We start from the raw sequence: 20,311 nt of genomic DNA on the forward strand, positions 1-20,311 counted from the left end.
CCTGGTTGGAGGTCTGCCAATCCCATCAGGCACCTGAACCTCCCCACACACAGTTAATCTGTCTGATTAATGAAGGGCCATTTGTCTTTGTTTCAGGGATTCCTTTTGGGATTAACATGCTCAGTCAGACATCTGCTGCTTCACATCAGCTCATTACTCAAATCCTCATCTCCTCACTCGGCCTCGCTCTGCTCTGTTTGTGGCTTCTGGTTCTTTTTATCCTCATTTTTCTGATTTTTGGGACATTGTTAAAGCTGCAGGAATGACCAGAAACAGCCATAGTGACCTTCACCACCTCACTGGGTTCATTTTGTTCCGCTGAGGTTAACTAATGACTCGTTGGCGTTGTAATTTTGCAGTTTTCCTCTCAGAAAAAGAGTACTGCTCTTATGAAGCATAAACTCAACATCAGAGAGAAACACGATGGAGATGTTTGACAAGAGACGATAAACATGAAGCATGTTTTAAAGAAGAAACTGAGATGAAGACAAAATATACTGGACTGAAAAGGAAAAACTGTGAATTTGAAATGTGAGAGAAACCAAAGAAAGCAGGAAGAGTGTTTGAAGGATCAAACTGCTGTTAAACCTTTATCTGGACAGGATCAAAGCAACAAGTAGGTACAACACAAACACTCAAACTTCACACTTTCCACACAGTTTAATCGAGGTGAATTCATGTTGTATATGCTGCCAACTCCTGTTGATCACGGGGTCATATGATTGTTGGGGTTTTCTCCATGTTCTTTGTATTACTGTAGGGTTTTTTACCATACAATATAAAGAACCTTTAGGCATCTGGTGTTGTGATTTGGTGCTGTATAAATAAAACTGAACTGAAACTGAATTGAGTCTCATATCCAGTAATCTTCTGTTTGTTCGTGACCATGAAGCACTTAAGCAGTTTTTGCTTTCTGAAGGACACTCCTATGTTAAACTCCATTATTTCTCCCTAAACTTTGGTTTGTAATGGTTTACTCTAATGAAAATTAATCAATCAAAAGGCAAAGGCAGACAAATTAACCTCACAATCTGCTTTCAGACGTTCAATCACCAGCCTTAAACTGTAGAGTTACATCAATTTCTATTCAAACAAAAATAAATGTATATAAATAATAAAATTAAATAATATTAATATTAATAGATTTTAGAGAAACAAAATACAGTTTTAGCTGTTTCCAACAGCTTAGGAGTTGCTTCAGAGTTTTAAAAAACTCCAGTAAAAGGTCAAATAATGACAGAATAAGTTAAAACTATATTAGTTTCCTCTTTGCTCCTCACATATATGTTTCTTGTGATGAATATATGTTTTTATCTTGATTTAGATTGATTGTAGATGTTAATATTTTTCTTTCATTTGTAGAGGAGTCTGGAACATCTCTGATAAATGATAAAAGCTGTCCTCACATCAACAGAATCTGCATTTGACACACACTATTTAGTATCATGGATCTTGCTAACACAGAAAGCTAACCAACTAGCATTGTTTTCAGTAATACTTGTAATATTAGCTGATAAAGTGAAAATGGCAGCTAAGTTTCCAGATCAGCTGTAGAAGTTTGGATTAATTAGTTAACCTTATCAACTAAAGATGGGATTTAGCTATGTGACACTAACCCTAACATGCTAATTTTAATGATGCTAATATTACACAGAAATAAGAGCTCAAAATCATGTTTGATCCAGAAAACCATGTAAATTGACTGGTATGAACTATAGTTATCAAAAGATGGTCAAAGTTGTGTTTGTTATGGACCAGTTTAAAACTGAATTTATACTGGCTAATGTTGGCTTACCTATGCAGACAAGTTGCTTAGTACGTGGCATAGTAGCTATCTGACATATTATGAGGTGAATAAGAAAAGAGAGCAATCAAATGCAATTTGAACTGAGTAAAGGTTATTTTAAAGCTCATAATTTTCCTTTCTTTCTTTTTTTTATCCCGTGTTCAGACATCCTGCATCTAAAGCCCAAATCTAAAGCTTCACTTGCTGAAATTTATCTTACTGTAAATATTGTTGCTTTATTAAGTGTCTGATAACCAGTCCAGGTGAACGGATTTTAGAGTGCTAACAAGTAATTTTTCTTCCATTTACCAATCCAGACATCTGATAATAGAGATTTAATGTCCTGTCAGGAGTCAGGTTAGTGTGTTGCTACCTGATTGGATTAACCCTGAAACCTGGACCTGATCTGGGCCAAGACTGCGTTCAGCCAACTGTGCCACTAAGAGGCGTCTTAGATTTTTGGCAGAGAGACCTGAAACCATTTATAGTCAGCAGCCACTTTATTAGATACACCTGAGAGGTTGAATGCAGTCCAGTACAACAACTTGGCAATGATTTATTTTATCAATATTTCTGTTAATCTTTACATTTTACATATCTATATGACATTTACAGTGTGGAGTATAAAATATTAGGAACTCATTTAAATGCAATCCAGACCAGCCACTTCAGTAATAAACATTAAGTAGATATCTCCCTTTTGACAGTCAAAAGAAAAATTGAAAATGTAAGTTGAATATTGAAAATCAAATAGCCTGAAGGTTTTTATCTTAGTTATCTTCCAAATATTTTTATTTATTGATTGATTTTGTTTCTTTTCTGTACACGTGTTTCACATTTAAAGTGAGAAGTTTGTGAAAAAAACAGTTTATGACCTTTGTGTAACTGCAAAAAATATAATAAAACCAATAAAATATAATAAATGATGCTCAACCAATTGGTAGAGCACATTTTCAGGCCCTATATCTAACTGAGGCTTTCACTGAAATTGACCTACCTTATTGAGTCTTTTCTACCAGTTGGTTTACATCTGTAATGGCCAAAAAATCCACCAGAAGGCACTGTGAATGTAAACGGTTGGCTTTTCTTATCCCTCTCCCAACCAGGAAGTCAGAAACAAAAAACCATCAAACATATTTTGAGTGTTTTTGATGAAACTAAGATAGGAAGATATAATTTTTTGATTTATGATAGTGTTAGAGGACTTACTAAACAGATGTATGTCACTTGACAGCATTAAAAAAGTGAAATTAAATGTTTAATAATTTTTTTTAAAAAAGTGGTCAACCAAACGATTGATTTGGCCCTTTATGGTGCTAATGCTAACATAACCTAAATGTTATTAAAATTGATTATTTGCCATAAACTCAGACCACTAGACCCATTTTGTTTATCCATTGCTGTTGATAAATCACATTAAGTGTTAGCACAGCAAGAATATGCTGAAATAATTTCCTCAGTAAGTCATTTTTGTAACTTTCTGAGTTAATATTGTAAAAATCAAGAATAACATGTGGAAATCACAAATATCACAACTGATTACCTTTTAACCAAATTACAGTAGCTGGTAAATTAATATTACTAAGTTGTCAAAATTATAATTTCATGTTGAACAAGTACTATATGGACGCTAAACAATTATATGGCTAAAAATCACATGGTCCTGTGGCATGATACTCATGATACCATCCACCTTCAACCACAGTATGTTTGAGGTCATGGTTTAATATGAAGCCAACAGGGCTGGCACTCTCCACCAGTATATTGCCAACAAACCAGATGAGTGGGGCTTTAAATTGTTCTGCTAAACAAGTTCATCTGGCATCATCCACGACTTGCTGCTGTATCAAGGGGATCTACATTCTTCAATGCTCCCCTCAGTGAAAAGGAGCAGAAGCTAGCTCTAAGGGACCAAAGTTGTAAAAAAACACTATGCAAACCCATAAAAGAACCTCAGCTCTTCACAAGTTTCAGCTTGGACCAGAACTTGCACACCTCCTTGGGTGTCAGGTGCATTGGTACTGTATGACCAAACTGCACTGGTGGAGCTCCCCTGATGGCAGACAAAAACCTGATGAAGAAGGGCCATGGAGCCTGTTATTACAGGTCTGATGAAGGTCTGATTGCAATAAAATGGTTTGACATCAAATGTGTCAACCTTGTAAACAATGCCTGTGGGTTCATGCCTCTTTCATCGGTCAAACGGTGGAGCAAAGAGTCCAATGCAAAGATCACCATTCCATGCCCATCACTCATCCCTGTATATAATTAGCATTGGGGGGAATTAAACTTTCTGATATGCTATTACACCTGTATAAGACAAGTTATAAGTTACAAGTTAAGGAGATGGCATATTCCACTGTTCGGATACATTCTTGACTTGAATACCTGGTCTACAAGAGAGACTGTGCCCTACTGGACCAGAAACCGATGGCTCTCAAAAGGTTTCCACCTGACTGTGTCTGAACCAAGTTAACAAGCCAACATCTAGAGTTGGACAACCATGATCCAGCTCTCCAAGACCACAGAATAAATGCTACACCCTAAGACCCCAACGACCAAAACCACAAGCAGATGTGATTGATTTGCACTGTTTTTATTTTTATTTTTTTTCTAAACAAAAATGATTTTGCACAGTAGCATTCAATCAGAAGTGGCCTGAATGTGAGTATTTTGTGCTGTTGCACATTTTTCAAATTTGCAGATTAAAAAAAACATGTATTTTGTTGTTTGATATAATAGTTTCCTTTGATGGAATGAAAACCAGCAATGATCACTGGTATGCTAGTAGAAATAAACTGTATCCAATGCCCTGGATAGTTTTTGTTATTAATTTAATTATAATTTGGCCCTTTATTTGATTTTTTCAACTGTATTATCTACTGTACTTGTATTTGCATGACATTTCATACGTTTACCATGAAGGGACATCTCAACCATTTGGTAGAGATCAATATTTTAAAAACTACAGGGTCTATTGAAAAAAAATTATTGATTGTGGTTATTACTCACCTAAGTCAATAAGAAATGCAAACAAAAATGTTTTCCATTGCTTTTTTTCTTGGTGTGGACCTCAAAGGGTCAAAAGACTGATAAGTGTAAAAACTGAAAAGCTATTAAGTGGCTAGCCTGTCCAAACTGTATCCCTCCTTTTATCCCATGTTTGGGTTCAACTCCACCACACTGTAAAATTTAGTAAGTTGTCATTACAAAAAACAAAACAAAAACAAAACTGGTTGTCTTTACAAACTGGTCTTAAATGAAATGCAAATATGTTACATTATAATTTGGAGGGTATTTGCACTCATATATCAAATAAAGACCTTATTCAGTGATTGCAACTAAAACCTGAGTGGACTTCATCACTTGGACAAACTTCATATCATCACCATCAACACCAGCTTCTATAAAAAAATATGTTATTTACTAGAAATTAAAATTGTCCCATGCACCGCACAAGTACAGGAAATCTGATTTTATTAACATTTTAAGCACAAGCCTGAACAAAACTAGTCACGGTGAATTTTACACGGTAAATCACGTTACACGCCCACAAAAGCCAAATCTGCACATACCCAAACTGAATGAAGGATCACAATTACTTAGTGAAACACATTTACACAACTATACTCTTCAGTGCGCATTACTCAATGCAGTTAACAAACTTCAAAAATATATATACATAACGTTAAATGCACTGATGTAATTTAAGGTTGTTGTATTTACTGAGTAACACTCTTCCAGAGGCTCATACCAGGCAATTATTTTGTGTAAAATGGATTTTAATGACAAATCATCATTGCTGGTGCCACTTTTTTTCTAAGTGCTTCTTCTGGTTTGTTTTCAGCCCTGTGTACGGGAGCCTGGAGGTTTTCTCAACACTGAAAGACAGAACATTTTTGCTGCTGTTATCACTGATGTAAATCTGTTTGACACCAATCAGCTCACAGAAGAGCCAGGCCTTACAACTCTGTAACCATGGGTGAAGATTGCAGTGAGCTGTTAAATGGTGACTGTGAGGCGGCACGGCAGACTAGCGACATCACCTTTAGCACCAGGATAAGCCCCACCTCCAACCTGCGCAGGAAGCAGCTGCTGTGGCAGAACGCCGTCAGGCACATCATTGACCAGCACAACCTGTACACACTGAGGCTCGCTGGGGGTCTGGAGCGAGGCAAGCACCGTATCAAAGTCACCGATGCCTACATCGCGGACATCAACAGGTAGAAAGAAACTGATTTCTGAGTTAACTGAACCTTAACCTTAATACCAACGTTTATTATATTTAACTTCATCCTGACTAAATTGCAAATGATCTCAATTATAACCTTGAAATAACATTCCTGATTACTTTTTTCTTGATCGTTAATTAACTATAAACATATTAGTTAACTCCTAAAATGTGAATTTTTCCTCATTAATGTACAAATTAATGTAATCCTAAAGTTATTTAAAGTCTTACTTTACATTCCTTCCAGAATAATTTACGTGTTTATTAAAAATAAATTGATTCATAGTAATTTCATGATTGAATTGATTGAATAACCTTAAGAAATGTATGAACTGTCGGCATCTTAATCATTAATACAAGTTATCCTTATCCAAAACAATTTTGGAACTTTTTTTTGTTGAATTTACAAGTTACTGAATTAAGAACATTTAACAAAAAAAAGAAAACGTTTTTCACATAATTTTTTTTGTCTATTCTCTTAAATCAAGCTTGAAGTATTACACAAGTTCTTCGGTCTGTGTTGTCTTGCAGGCAGATCCGCAATAAAGCGTCTCATGGAGTATTTTGGCAGAAGCGCCGTTCGTCAGCAGCTCGCATTCACCCAACAGTCACCACAGCAACACAGAGCAAACATGACCCACTCAGTGATGCTGACTTCTTTGTGTCGTCTGGGTGGACGGTGCGAGGCGTCTTCATCCCCACACTGCAGCACACATTCAAGTAAAGATATTCAAATGGACATTCTACCTAAAAACCATACAGTTATTAGCTGTATAATAACAATTATGATACAGTCATAAAATTTATGATCTTTGTTTAAATATGCTTTGTAGCATAAACTTTGATAGTATTTAGATTTTTTTACATATTTAATCATAAATCTTTACTTGTCTGGTTTATTTATTCAGGTGTCTTATTGACTATATTGTTGCTTATTGACAATGGTATAAAAATAAGTAATGCTGACGCTTATAACCTCTTCAGGTCTGCAGACTTGGAGCAGCTCTACCAGCAGTTCTCCTCGGCTCAGAGAAGAACCTCACTGGTCGTCACTGTTGTCGTTGACATCCTGACCCGCCTTCTTGTCTCATTGCTAACATGGCCACTGGGCTGGTGGGGCATGGCCTGTGATTGGCTTACCGGCCTGTCTGTAATCTTGTGGATAGGAATCTGCCTGGTGGTTCTGACCAGAAAGCAAGTCTTGTCATCACCTCAGTGGCTTAGGTACACTGGGATGTAGTCAGCAGTTCTTTTTTTTGTTTGTTTGTTTTTTAACTAATCTCAATCTCCAAAGGATTCACATGATTAAAAAACAAAGATTCTATTCTGCTCTTTAAAGCTTTGCTTTTTGTACAAGCAAACAGTGGTGTACCACAGCCCACATAGCAAATGTGTAAGGCCCTGATCTGGCCCACACAATGTGCTTACACATGGCCCACATACCGCAAAGAATGACGGCCCTTTGATGGCCCAGATCTGGTTTGCCAGAGGTGGCCCACACTTGGGCCAGCACAAGGCCAGTTGCAGACACACTGCTGGCCCTGTGCTGGCCCATATGTCAGCCTAATGTGTACCTTAATCAAGCCATGTAATAACAACATGTGCCGGAACATAATAGTGCAAAAGTAACATGACGAAACTCTGTTCAGACAGTGAATGGACTGATTCTTTTGTAGCGCTTTTCTACTCTCCCAGATTACTTAAAGTGCTCTATACAACATGCCACATTCACCCAATCTCTCCAAGTTGAGTGCTTCCTAACTACATTCATTCACACTCTTGACATGTCGACTGGAGGAGCCAGGGATTGAACCACTAACCTTCTGATCAGTAGGTGACCTACTCTACCGCCTGAGCTACAGCCACCTGGTGATAAACATGAGTAAACCGTCACTAGGTTTTGGATAAACCTCACAAACCTGTCAAATCTGCATTTCAAACGTTGGCTACTATAGCAGTATAGTATTGCAACAAGGCATTTGGGTCTTCTAACTAAAGTAGGAAAATAGGAACATAAATAGTGCCTTCATTGCCAGACCTGGCCCACATCCGGTTGACATACACCCTGCCATGACACCAATCAGTCAGAAGTGCCAGTTTGAAGCCAGATCAGGGGAAGACCTGTTTTCTATGAGCCTGGGCCACATAAACCAAACCACAATCGGGCCAGATAGGGCATGCAATCACATAAACAGTGGCATCATTGCCACACATGGCGCACATCTGGGCATACACCCTGCCATGACACTGGTCAGTCAGAAGTGCCATCTATGCCAGGCCTGGCCCGTATCTGGATGACATACGTCTTATCATGCCAGAAGTCAACCAGCAGTGCCGGCTTGATACCAGATCCACAACAGGTGTTTTAAGGTGTGCGTAATTATTCAGCCCCCTTTGGTCTGAGTGCAGTCAGTTGCCCATAGACATTGCCTGATGATTGCTAATGACTAAATAGAGTGCACCTGTGTGTAATCTAATGTCAGTACAAATACAGCTGCTCTGTGACGGCCTCAGAGGTTGTTTAAGAGAATATTGGGAGCAACAACACCATGAAGTCCAAAAAACACACCAGACAGGTCAGGGATAAAGTTATTGAGAAATTTAAAGCAGGCTTAGGCTACAAAAAGATTTCCCAAGCCTTGGACATCCCACGGAGCACTGTTCAAGCGATCATTTAGAAATGGAAGGAGTATGGCACAACTGTAAACCTACCAAAGACAAGGCCGTCCACCTAAACTCACAGGCCGAACAAGGAGAGCGCTGATCAGAAATGCAGCCAAGAGGCCCATGGTGACTCTGGACGAGCTGCAGAGATCTACAGCTCAGGTGGGGGAATCTGTCCATAGGACAACTATTAGTCGTGCACTGCACAAAGTTGGCCTTTATGGAATAGTGGCAAGAAGAAAGCCATTGTTAACAGAAAACCATAAGAAGTCCCATTTGCAGTTTGCCACAAGCCATGTGGGGGGGACAGCAAACATGTGGAAGAAGGTGCTCTGGTCAGATGAGACCAAAATGGAACTTTTTGGCCAAAATGCAAAACGCTATGTGTGGCGGAAAACTAACACTGTACATCACTCTGAACACACCATCCCCACTGTCAAATATGGTGGTGGCAGCATCATGCTCTGGGGGTGCTTCTCTTCAGCAGGGACAGGGAAGCTGGTCAGAGTTGATGGGAAGATGGATGGAGCCAAATACAGGGCAATCTTGGAAGAAAACCTCTTGGAGTCTGCAAAAGACTTGAGACTGGGGCGGAGGTTCACCTTCCAGCAGGACAACGACCCTAAACATAAAGCCAGGGCAACAATGGAATGGTTTAAAACAAAACATATCCATTCCAGTTAGAATGGCCCAGTCAAAGTCCAGATCTAAATCCAATCGAGAATCTGTGGCAAGATCTGAAAACTGCTGTTCACAAACGCTGTCCATCTAATCTGACTGAGCTGGAGCTGTTTTGCAAAGAAGAATGGGCAAGGATTTCAGTCTCTAGATGTGCAAAGCTGGTAGAGACATACCCTAAAAGACTGGCAGCTGTAATTGCAGCAAAAGGTGGTTCTACAAAGTATTGACTCAAGGGGCTGAATAATTATGCACACCCCACTTTGCAGTTATTTATTTGTAAAAAATGTTTGGAATCATGTATAATTTTCGTTCCACTTCTCACGTGTACACCACTTTGTATTGGTCTTTCACGTGGAATTCCAATAAAATTGATTCATGTTTGTGGCTGTAATGTGACAAAATGTGGAAAAGTTCAAGGGGGCCGAATACTTTTGCAAGCCACTGTAAGTTACTATGTCTTTTAATGTAATCTGTCACTAATATTATAGTACCTTCATGTGCAAAACAATATGGATTTATTTGTTTAATTATTTGTCTATTATTAGGAAAGAAGCACTGCACTGCAGAGGGTATGTTTAGTTTTCTTTAAGATAAATATCAAGTTATATGCAGATGACATTTCATCCTACCAGCAGAATCTAAACAGTAGCTCAAATTTTAAACCACAGACAAGTCAATGTGACTGCTTGACTGCATTTACCAACACAGAAGTGATTTTCTAAGACAAATTCCCAACATTGAAATCTGTAAGATGTCATAAATTCTTTTGGAAGAAGGTTTGTTATTCTCTCCAGAAAAGGAAAGGAGAGCTACAACTTCTGAAGCCGAAGGAACCTCTAAAATTCTTCAGTTTTCCAGAGTCAAAAATACTTATTCTGAAAATGTATCACTTAAAAATTTGAAGACAGTGACCTGTTCTTCCTTTAAATCTACCTCAGGTATCTGTCAGTGGTCAGCTGGCTGTCTCAGACCTTCCAAGTGCTGGTTGGTGTTTTCAGTTGGGCGGAGAGCGATCACTCTTGGTATGTCTTCTTCACGCTTTTCTCCACTTACACCCTCCTGCCCCTCCCCCTCCTCTGGTCCATCATTGCGGGGGCAACCACCTCCACTCTGCACCTCCTGGTGGATTTCTGCTGTCACTATAATGACCACAGCTTCATCAGAAAGGTAACAAAATTGCTAAATTTTATTGGTTGCTTTCTGTCATTGTGCAGGCGTTAAACTGTTTGGTTGTACATGTGCAGGTGTTGTCCAAGGCTCTGCTGTATCTGGCTATGAACACTGCAGGTCTGTTCATTCATTACCTGTCTGATCGGACTCAGAGACAGTCGTTCCTGGAGACCAGGCGCTGTATCGAAGGACGAGTAAGACTAGAGAGGGAGAACAACAGACAAGTGAGGATGATATTTAAGGGTTCCCTAATTTTTTGTCTCCCTATTGAAGTGGAAGAAGTATTAGGATCATTTGTAAATGTGGTCAACCTATTCATCTATTTATTAATGATCTCAGTTATCAGCATAAAGTCAAATCATAATTTTTCTGACCAACGAACAAGATGTTTAACTAAGAAACAGCTAGGTACCAAGTCATGTGAAACAAAGTATTTGGGATATGTCTGGACCTCATATAGCCTAAAGCTAATAATGCGTGCGTCTTTGTGCTGTCAGGAACGCCTGGTGATGTCAATCCTGCCTCGATTTCTGGTTCTGGAGATGATTGGTGACATGGCCGTCATGGAAGAATATCTGCTGCCTCAGCAGTTGCACAAGATCTACATTCACCATTACAAGGATGTCAGGTAATACAACCCACTTATTTATGACGAAGAGCCAGCTGGACACACATGCTATAAATGTAGTTTTAAAAGAATGAAGAACTTAAGAGGAGCTTCAGGAAGTCACAGACTAACAACTCTACTATAGTTATTGTATCAACTGAAATAGACTAGTTATGACAGTCACATAAGCAGTTAAACTTTAACCACAGAGTTTTGTATAAAAAAACATCTAACTTTAGGCACTAGTTTAGCTTACTAATTGTGGAGCCAACCACATACCACACATCTATAACGCAGTCCAACTCATGGCCCTTTGTTGAGTGTCTTCCTCCATTGTCCCATTTTTCAATCTACTTTTTAAAAAAGAACAAAAATGTCCCAAAAATGAATTAACGCTTGAACAGCCAGCAGGTGTCATTTTTAACCCTGTTCTGCAACAACACCAGTAATAATGCAAAGGCAGAATTTCTTAAAGAAGTTTTTAGTTTTCATCTAATGTAAAATAAGAAGAACAGGTATTGTTAGGGGTTTTATTAATTATTTCAATGAGTTCATTACAGATTGTAAAGTTAAAAATGCTGAGGATGAATAAAGAATATGTAAAGGTCATTTAGCCAAAAATGTATTGCAGTAGTGGTTTTACATTGGTTTCAGTGGGGTTAAAATGATATTCTCATGATGAGAATTTTGCCTCTCCACAGCATCCTGTTTGCAGACATCATCGGCTTCACATCGCTGTCATTGATTCTTTCGGCTCAGGATCTCGTTAAAACCCTCAATGAACTCTTTGGTCGCTTCGACAGGCTGGCTGAGGTCAGATCACCCTGTCAACCGCATCAGCTCCTGTTTTATGTGTTTATACTAGTTAAAGGATTGGTTTGGTGGCTTTTTGTGAGTTAGATATTTGTTATTCTACTAGGGGTTCTTTAGTTCAGTTTTGTATAAAGTTTTTTCATTTGAATTTAATCTTTATTTGGCTTTTGCAGTTTATTTATTTAGTGTTTTTCATTTTTCTCCCTGTGTTTGAGTACAGGAGCACCAGTGTTTGCGCATTAAGATTCTGGGTGACTGTTATTACTGTGTATCAGGAGTCCCAGAGCCTCAGAGAGGACATGCCCGCTGCTGCGTGGAGATGGGCCTCAGTATGATCAACACTATACGGTACCAATCATCTACATGTGGCTAACACAGCCCACCAGCTGTTTCCACAAAACTTCATAGGTGTATTTCATTTTAGTTACGTTCGTCGGGAGCTCCAGCAGGAGGTGGACATGCGAATAGGTGTCCACTCTGGCTCCGTCCTTTGTGGTATTTTGGGTCTTCAGAAGTGGCAGTTTGACATCTGGAGCTGGGACGTGGACGTCGCCAACAGTTTGGAGACTGCAGGAGTGCCTGGGTAAGACAAATTAATACATAATATATCCTTATTACTTAATTGTCAAACTGTAGTTTGCTATAAGTGTCATCCCATAAAGTTAATCTTAATGATTAAAATACAGAAGATTTTTGTGATGTGTTCATGTAACACCGTTGTACATTTTCATCTCCTTTCAGACAGGTTCACATCTCCCAGGCCACTCTGGACTGTCTGGGTGGGATCTATGAGACGGAGGCAGGACATGGCCAGGAGCGTAGCGAGTTTCTACGGAAACACAACATCGACACATACCTGGTCCGTCCGGCATCGAAGGAAGATGTGGAGCCGCCTAAAGCAAGGCGCCCCAGTTATGACGAGATAACAACGTGGAGTGCTGAGCTGCCATTTGGAGACATCCTAGGAAAGAATTTTGTGAGTGCAGGAGACAGATTCAAAGTCCATTAGTACTTTTCTGATTGAATTTTAATAACCTTTGACCTTTTGTTGTATTCTTTGTTGGTTCACAGATCCTTGCTACTTTTACCAATGGTTCACTGACCCAGCTGCCCAATCATATCGCAGCTCAGCGCTCAGGAACACGGGAGGTGAACAAGAGGATTCGCCAGGCCATGGAGGTGCGCAGCAGTGAGCGAATGAGGAAGGAGCACATCACCACCTTTACTCAGGTGTTTAAGGACTCCCATGTGGAGGGAAAGGTAACACGTGAAGTTTTCTTGTTAGTTGTTCTTTTTTCGGTGAAACTGGCACCTTGAAAACAGTCATTAATAAAATGTTTGTCTCTCAGTATTCCCAGATGAGAGATGAACTCTTCAAATCTAACATGGTTTGCTCCTTCATTCTGCTGCTGCTTCTAATGACAGTCCAGGTGCTAATCCCAGCCCCAAGGTATGGATTTTCTTTTTGTTAAATGATGTAAATAATTGTAAATGATGTTTGTCCAATTATCCAACACTTGGACAAACATAAGCTTAACATGTTGTAAATGTAAAAAACATAACAAAACAATGGAATCTGTATCTATTCTTCAGATAAAACTGAAGTCACTGTTATTGGTCCTGATCATATTTCAAGTAGTGTTACTTTCTACTGTAACACATTCAAAGTCACTGAAATCACCCTTTTCCATTCTGACCTTTATCTTGACCATGTCTACATGCCAAAATACATTAAATTGCTGCCATGAGATTAGATATTTGTGTTAATGAGCAGCTGTAATTAAATCTGTATTGAATATATGAGCCTTTGTGATCTTTTCAGCACCAAAATGTAACAGTACAAAAACAAGCTTCTGCAAATGCTTTTTCAGTTTTTATATATATATAGATATTATTTTAACACCCCTCACATATAAAAGAAAAAATCATCTGCATAGGACCAGGTACCAATTGTTTCTCTGCACTTTTTGGCACAATATAATAATTTATTTGGTCATATTTAGAGATAAATGAAGCTAAAGATGAAACCAATTTGTTTTCCCCTTAAAAATGTTATCAATGTTATACAAGGAGAGGAAACATCTTGTTCATGCTGACCGGAACCTCTATAACAGCTGACATGTGTGTGTTTAGTAACTTTTTGTTCCTTACAGATTGTGTCCAATGGTCGCTCAGTTTGTGGTCAGTGGCAGCATTTACTTCCTGCTCCTGCTGCTGACTCTGGGGGAGGAATTTAAGCATTGTCCTGCTCCCCTCCAGTCAATCTGCTGTTGGGTTCATGAAAACAAGAGTGCCCGCACACTGCTCACACTCACTGCCATCACTGTCAACTTTGGAATCGCCTCTGCAGACATTGTACGTCTGATATTGTTTTTATCACATCAACAACTAAGATATGTTATAGGTCATAAATACCAAACCATCAGAAGAAAAAATGGGAAAACCAAACAAGCTAACATATTAAAAGCGATTAAAAGAACATCATTGTCAGCCTCAGCATCACTTCCTCTGCTTCTGAGAGACTTTAACAGTTGCTGATGTGAATGATGGAAGGAAATGCAAAGAATGAAGCAATTTGGGGGAAAATTAATTCTCCAAAAATATTCTTTTACATTTTAAACAGCAATGTTGACACAACAGTATAAAAGAATATCAAGAGTATTGATTAGCTTGTTGAAGTTTTGCAAAAATGTGTTCTCTGTAAACGAAATGTGAAATTACCATCACTTTGACAGTATTGTCGTTTCAACAACTAAAAATGTGTATTTACACATTCTTTAGTTGCACTGGAACAGTGTTAACAGCAACATAATATAAAATTAAAAATTTTCTTACTAGCAATGGGAATGTTTGTTTGAAGCATTTCAAGAAGTCCCTCCATTTTTTGCATTGCTAGTTTTTTAGTTTAGTTTCTTGGTATTTTGTGCCAAAAAGTAATGATTCGCCTGCAATAACGTGCACATCTTATTGTCCATTACGATTTCCCATATACTGACAACCAACCTTCCATGTTAAACATTTTTAAAAACCTCAGTGGGAATAATAGCTTCTTCCAGCAACTTACTGAAATACTTTAGTACAAAGAATTTAGTACAAAATAACTTGTTAGAAACCTTCTTGCTTGCTTCCACTAGCTGTGGTGTGATTCATCAGAAACTGACATCAGCAACAGGGACTCCCTGCTGGCTCCGCCTCCCTCAGCTTGGACCGATATCAATATTTGCACATATCCAGAGGTGAACACTCAAACATCACATGAGCTCAAAATCATGATGACATTGTTTTGATTAGTCAGTAACCATTTTTAAAATGATCGCTGGCCTTTCTGTGTGCAGTACATGGTTCTAAGTGGCGTGGTTGCTATGGTTACCTGTGCCGTGTTCCTCAGACTGAGCTGCGTGTTGCAGCTGGCCGTTCTACTGCTGTTTGCTGCCCTCTACACCCACATAATCGAGAATTACAGGTACAAGTTCAATTCAGGTCATGTTCCTGTGTTTTTGTTTAAAGGTGTGGAAAATAAAATGTGGTCTCCTCTGTTGTTGTCAGGTCTCATCACTTGTGCAGGAATGGAGTCTGTGTTGTTCTTATGGTGATGTTTGTGGTGGTTGTCCTCTTCAACAGCAGACAGGTGGATTCTGTTAAACACGCTATCAGCTTTTATTGCTATCAAGCAAACAATGATAACCCTGATATGAATTCAGTATGCTAATATCCACCACTTCCCTCTTCCATTTCTTCACTGGTAGCTGGAGGCGACAGCACGGCTGGACTTCCTCTGGGGCCTTCAGGCAAAGAAGGAGGTGGAGGACATGAAGGAGCAGCGGGAGCACAATGAGTGTCTGCTGCTCAATATCCTGCCCGCACATGTTGCCCAGCACTTCTTGGAGAGAGACCGCAATGATGAGGTACCTGATGCCTTTCACATAGCAGCCAACTTGATTTCCTATTGAGTTTTGGAGCTTCAGCATTAGCATTCTGGTCACTGTCATTTAGTTTTTTCTAGTCAGAAGTGACCATATCTTTATGAGAGAGGATAACTAAGTTATCAGTTAATCAAAGCTAACTTCATTATCATGCTGTGGCCATGGGAGCATCACGTGACTAATGGGACCATTACACAGACACAGATAACTGTTAATCAGTGTGTAAATAAAATCCTAGACTTCCTTCAGCAAAACAGGAGCACAGACTTCTTGAGTGATTTATGAGTGCAAGTAACCATGCAGCAGACATATTATTGGTCAGATAATTGTATTAAAGTGTTCCGAAAAAGGTCCAAAAAGAAGGGAAAATATCACTGTATACTCATGATTTGATTCTGTATATTACCAAATTACACAAATCAGTTCAAACACTGTCCTGAGGTCAGAGTTTAGATTTTCCAATTAGCTCAGATGTATAACCTCCTATGTCATCATCCACCTGTCATCCAGAGGCCACTCCTCCAGACTTTCAGCCTTGATAAAATTTCAGCAGGTGATTTCTAAAAAATTAAAAATTAAAAACAAACAACACTCGTACAGTTATATTTATTATAAATATATAAAAATATATATAAAAATTACTGTATAGAACAGCTGAGACTTTGTAAGAATTGGAAGTGGTGTAGACAATATTTTGTGGCCATGTGCACATTTTTTGAGTCTTTTGTGGCTTTTTCAAGTTTTTGTATAATTGTTTCTCATCTTTAAATGCAAGGTGTGACATTATCATATGCCCTCAGACCTCATGACCAGTAGGCCTGATCAATAATCGATATTTACTTATTCTATTAGTATGAGTCATATTAACAGAGCATTAAAGTGTGTGTGTGTGTGTGTGTGTGTGTGTGTGTGTGTGTGTGTGTGTGTGTGTGTGTGTGTTATCAGGAGTTGTACTCACAGTCGTATGAGCGAGTGGGCGTGCTGTTTGCCTCTCTGCCCGGATTCTCCGACTTCTACGAGGAAAAGGAGGTCCTTCATCAGCATGTTGAGTGTCTCCGCCTCCTTAACCACATCATCAGCGACTTTGATGAGGTCATAAATCACGCACACACACAAACGAGATATGTTTTGTAAACTTTATTAAATGTAGTATTTTTTACCTTTGTGTTTGTGTGTTGGTAGCTGCTGGATGAATGCTACTTTCAGCAGGTGGAGAAGATCAAAACCACTGGCAGCTGCTACATGGCAGCTTCAGGCCTCTCACCTGACAGGCAGGTGAGTCCTGCTGTTACAACATAACACTTAAATGCTCCCTCTGAGCCTCTTGTCAAAGGCTCTGATGCCCATACACATTTCATTCAGACGTGCATGTGTGTGTTCAGGATTGTGAGGATGGCTGGAATCACCTCAGCGAGTTGGTCCTGTTTGCACTTGCTATGCAGGAAACTCTCAAACACATCAACACACAGACAGGAAACAACTTCCAGCTCCGTGTTGGTAAGTACCCCACACACACACACACACACACACACACACACACACACACACACACACACACACACACACACACACACACACAGACGCCTAAATACCACTTTGGTACTCAAAGAAAAAAAAAAATCTCTACACTTTCATGAGTTAGAAAGAGTTTAGAGGGAGAATTTGAAAGTTTTAAACAAACAGTTAAACCAGTATTTTAGGTGTAAAGGTGAAAGATTTTCATCAAGAATGGGAATCATAAAAACATCAGAAATTTAAAAATGAAAAAATTCACAAACGTATTTACTTCTTTTTATTTTATCTATGAAAAATCATTCTTTAAAATTCTTTGAAATTGATTCTTTAAAAATCATTCTTCTTTATATTTTTTTAAATGAATCATTGGTAAACAGTAACTACAAATATTTTAATATAATGTTTTTGAATAATGAACTTTTTAAAAGATATGTTTTCAAAATTACAAACATGTCTAGAAAATAATTTTTAAACAAAGTTTAATGTAATATTATTTTCATTATTATTATTATTACATTTTTAAAAGCTTTAGCAAAAAAAAAATGAAGTGTATCTTTTTCCCTTATTATTATTGTGTATTTAAACACTCCATGACCTTTGACCTCTAACATCACTTCGAGGTGTGGCTCACGGTCCGGTGATAGCAGGTGTGATTGGAGCCACCAAACCTCAGTACGACATCTGGGGGACGACGGTGAACATGGCGAGCAGGATGGAGAGCACCGGTGTGAGCGGGCGGATACAGGTGAGCTCACCTGTTTGCAGAAACATGAGGTCATCACTTCAACAGGTTTTTAAATGTCGTCCTTTGTGTTTAGGTCTCAGAACTCACCAGCTCTATTCTGGTTGAACGAGGCTTTCTGAGGCAGCTCAGAGGGGACGTTTATCTCAAAGGGATTAGTGAACGCCACGGAAAGGTGAGCCATCATCATCATGTGACCACACATGACCAAAAGATCTAAACTATGAGATCTAGGTGCAGGTATGAACAAATGAGTTTGAAAATAGTTACATTTAACATAAAATTAACATAACGTAACATAACATAAAAAACTGCATTTTAACTTGGAGGTTTTACATTTAAACAAAAAAGTATATATCAAGAGTATGACAAAAAATTAGGAATTTCTATCGTATACAGATCAAAAGAAGTCAAAATTATGAGAAAGTGCATGACACAATTGTGCAAGAAAAGTGTGTCATACATTTTTGTAAAATTTGCCTAACACAAAGAGATCATTTTTATACATTTTTACCCCAAAAATATAAACAGAACTTTTCATAAACATGAGTAAAATATTTCAGATAAGAAAAATATCTTGTTTAATGTATTAGTTACATAAACTGTGCACACCACTGATCAAAGTGTTTTCCCTTCAGGTTCGAACGTACTTCGTGAGCAGTCGGGAGGAACGATCCAGCTTCATAGAGCGTGGTGGGGGGCGGGGCTTCAGCCTCAATAGGAACACACTGGGAGCTGTGGTCTACAGTTTGGTTCAAGCCCAGAAAAGGGAGAAGATGAGGGAGGAGAACGGAGGCTTCCACCTGGTGGAGGCGTCGTGAGGAGGAAAAAAAGGTTTGGTTTTGAGGGTAAAAGGTTAAATTGTCAACATCTGTGAAAGCTGAAATGTTGAAGGGGGTAAGGAGTTTGAACATTCATCTGCATCGTCTTAAAGTAAAGATCAGTAATGATGGTGATGGATTGTCGTACTTTTGGTCTGTGTTTTGGAACAAACAGCTCCTGTGGTGCTTTGCGGAGCAAAGCTAAGAACATTGAATCATGGATGTGCAGATTAAACATCACTAATCACTGAGACACTGAAGGAAAGTTAAAAGTACACAGATTCTCAGGGGACCTCTCGTGTCTATTTCTCTGGTTTCTAAGTGAATTCCTGGAGGTTTATTCTGGATATTCAAGCAGCCTTCCTTTATAGGACTCGTGATTCTGCCAAGACTTTGATGCAGCAAAACATTCATGTTTTATTTTATGTGTTTGTGTAGGTCTGATTTCCTCATATGACACTATGGGTATTAAGTCAATACAAGATTATAGTTACATTTTTAACACAACATGTAACTTTTTACAAAACATATTTGTAAAAAGATTTGATCAAAGTGTGAAGAATTTTCTTGTTATTCTTTTTTAAACAATCAAATATTAAGCATTTATTTACTGTGTTTTTATTCTTGCTGTTAAAGGTTTCAAACTCTTCTAGCATTTTTTTTAAATTGTCATAACTTCATCTGACCACCAGGTGGAGCCGACTGCAGGACCAAAACCATTTCGGGATCAAAGCACTTTACATTTGGATATTTTAGATTTGTGGATATATAAGAGACACATTAAGTTGTGACAGGACTTTGTTTGTCCACAGAGGACAAAGTGTGTCTGTAAGAAGTGTTGATTTAAAAAATAAATAAATAAAAAGGAAAAATAAACGTGGGTTTGTCCTTTGCAGTGTTTTTTTATGGTTAAATGTTTGAGCACTCTTATATTGTGGCTAATTTACATTAAAGATCTGCCTAATATTTGACAGCTGTTAATGACACTATTTTGTTATTCTAATAAAATAAACAGGAAAAGAGAAATTGCTCATTTCACATGTGTTTTCCTTTAAACTTGAGTAGATTTTTCATTTCTAAAAACACTGAAACTTTTCTTTTAGCAAATCCAGCTCCAAGCTTAGGTGTAACTACTAACAGGGTGGTTGTTGTTCTTTTCATAACTAGATTAGGATGATGTAAGTCTTATCTTATGTGAAGCCTGTGTTAAATTTACCTCAGGGCTCAAACTTGTGACTCTTGTGATTGCTGAAAGTAAAAGTCACAGGAAAACGAAAGTACATGCTGCGTTAATTCAAAGGTTAATATACCAGAACATTATATAAGTAATCTGGACCTTACCTGGGCAACTACGACTC

At 38.4% G+C, this 20,311-nt stretch overlaps 1 protein-coding gene across 1 annotated transcript; it reads left to right on the plus strand.

Annotated features, from left to right (window-relative positions):
- Window positions 1-196: 196 nt before the first annotated feature.
- si:ch211-132f19.7 (adenylate cyclase type 8) lies at window positions 197-19,834 on the plus strand. The gene is made up of 24 exons (XM_063466440.1): window positions 197-616; window positions 5,634-6,009; window positions 6,549-6,737; window positions 7,002-7,241; window positions 10,301-10,529; window positions 10,607-10,756; window positions 11,030-11,160; window positions 11,841-11,952; window positions 12,173-12,300; window positions 12,377-12,535; window positions 12,694-12,928; window positions 13,024-13,212; window positions 13,302-13,402; window positions 14,106-14,307; window positions 15,087-15,188; window positions 15,288-15,415; window positions 15,499-15,580; window positions 15,699-15,857; window positions 16,821-16,967; window positions 17,058-17,150; window positions 17,258-17,372; window positions 18,011-18,135; window positions 18,209-18,307; window positions 18,771-19,834. Exons 2-24 carry the CDS (start codon window positions 5,765-5,767, stop codon window positions 18,951-18,953), a joined length of 3,543 nt encoding a protein of 1,180 aa, XP_063322510.1. The 5' UTR covers window positions 197-616; window positions 5,634-5,764; the 3' UTR covers window positions 18,954-19,834.
- The last annotated feature ends 477 nt before the right edge of the window (window positions 19,835-20,311 follow it).

Source organism: Pelmatolapia mariae, linkage group LG23 (genome assembly GCF_036321145.2).
Source record: "Pelmatolapia mariae isolate MD_Pm_ZW linkage group LG23, Pm_UMD_F_2, whole genome shotgun sequence".
Taxonomy (NCBI): Eukaryota; Metazoa; Chordata; class Actinopteri; order Cichliformes; family Cichlidae; genus Pelmatolapia; species Pelmatolapia mariae.

What these genes read in the sequence shown, in the direction of transcription:
- si:ch211-132f19.7 (XM_063466440.1), top strand. Translation starts at nt 5,765, where the DNA reads ATGGGTGAAGATTGCAGTGAGCTGTTAAATGGTGACTGTGAGGCGGCA. An exon ending in ATATTTGCACATATCCAGAG is followed by an intron (nt 15,189 to 15,287) that starts GTGAACACTCAA and finishes TTCTGTGTGCAG; the next exon opens with TACATGGTTCTAAGTGGCGT. An exon ending in CAACTTCCAGCTCCGTGTTG is followed by an intron (nt 17,373 to 18,010) that starts GTAAGTACCCCA and finishes CATCACTTCGAG; the next exon opens with GTGTGGCTCACGGTCCGGTG.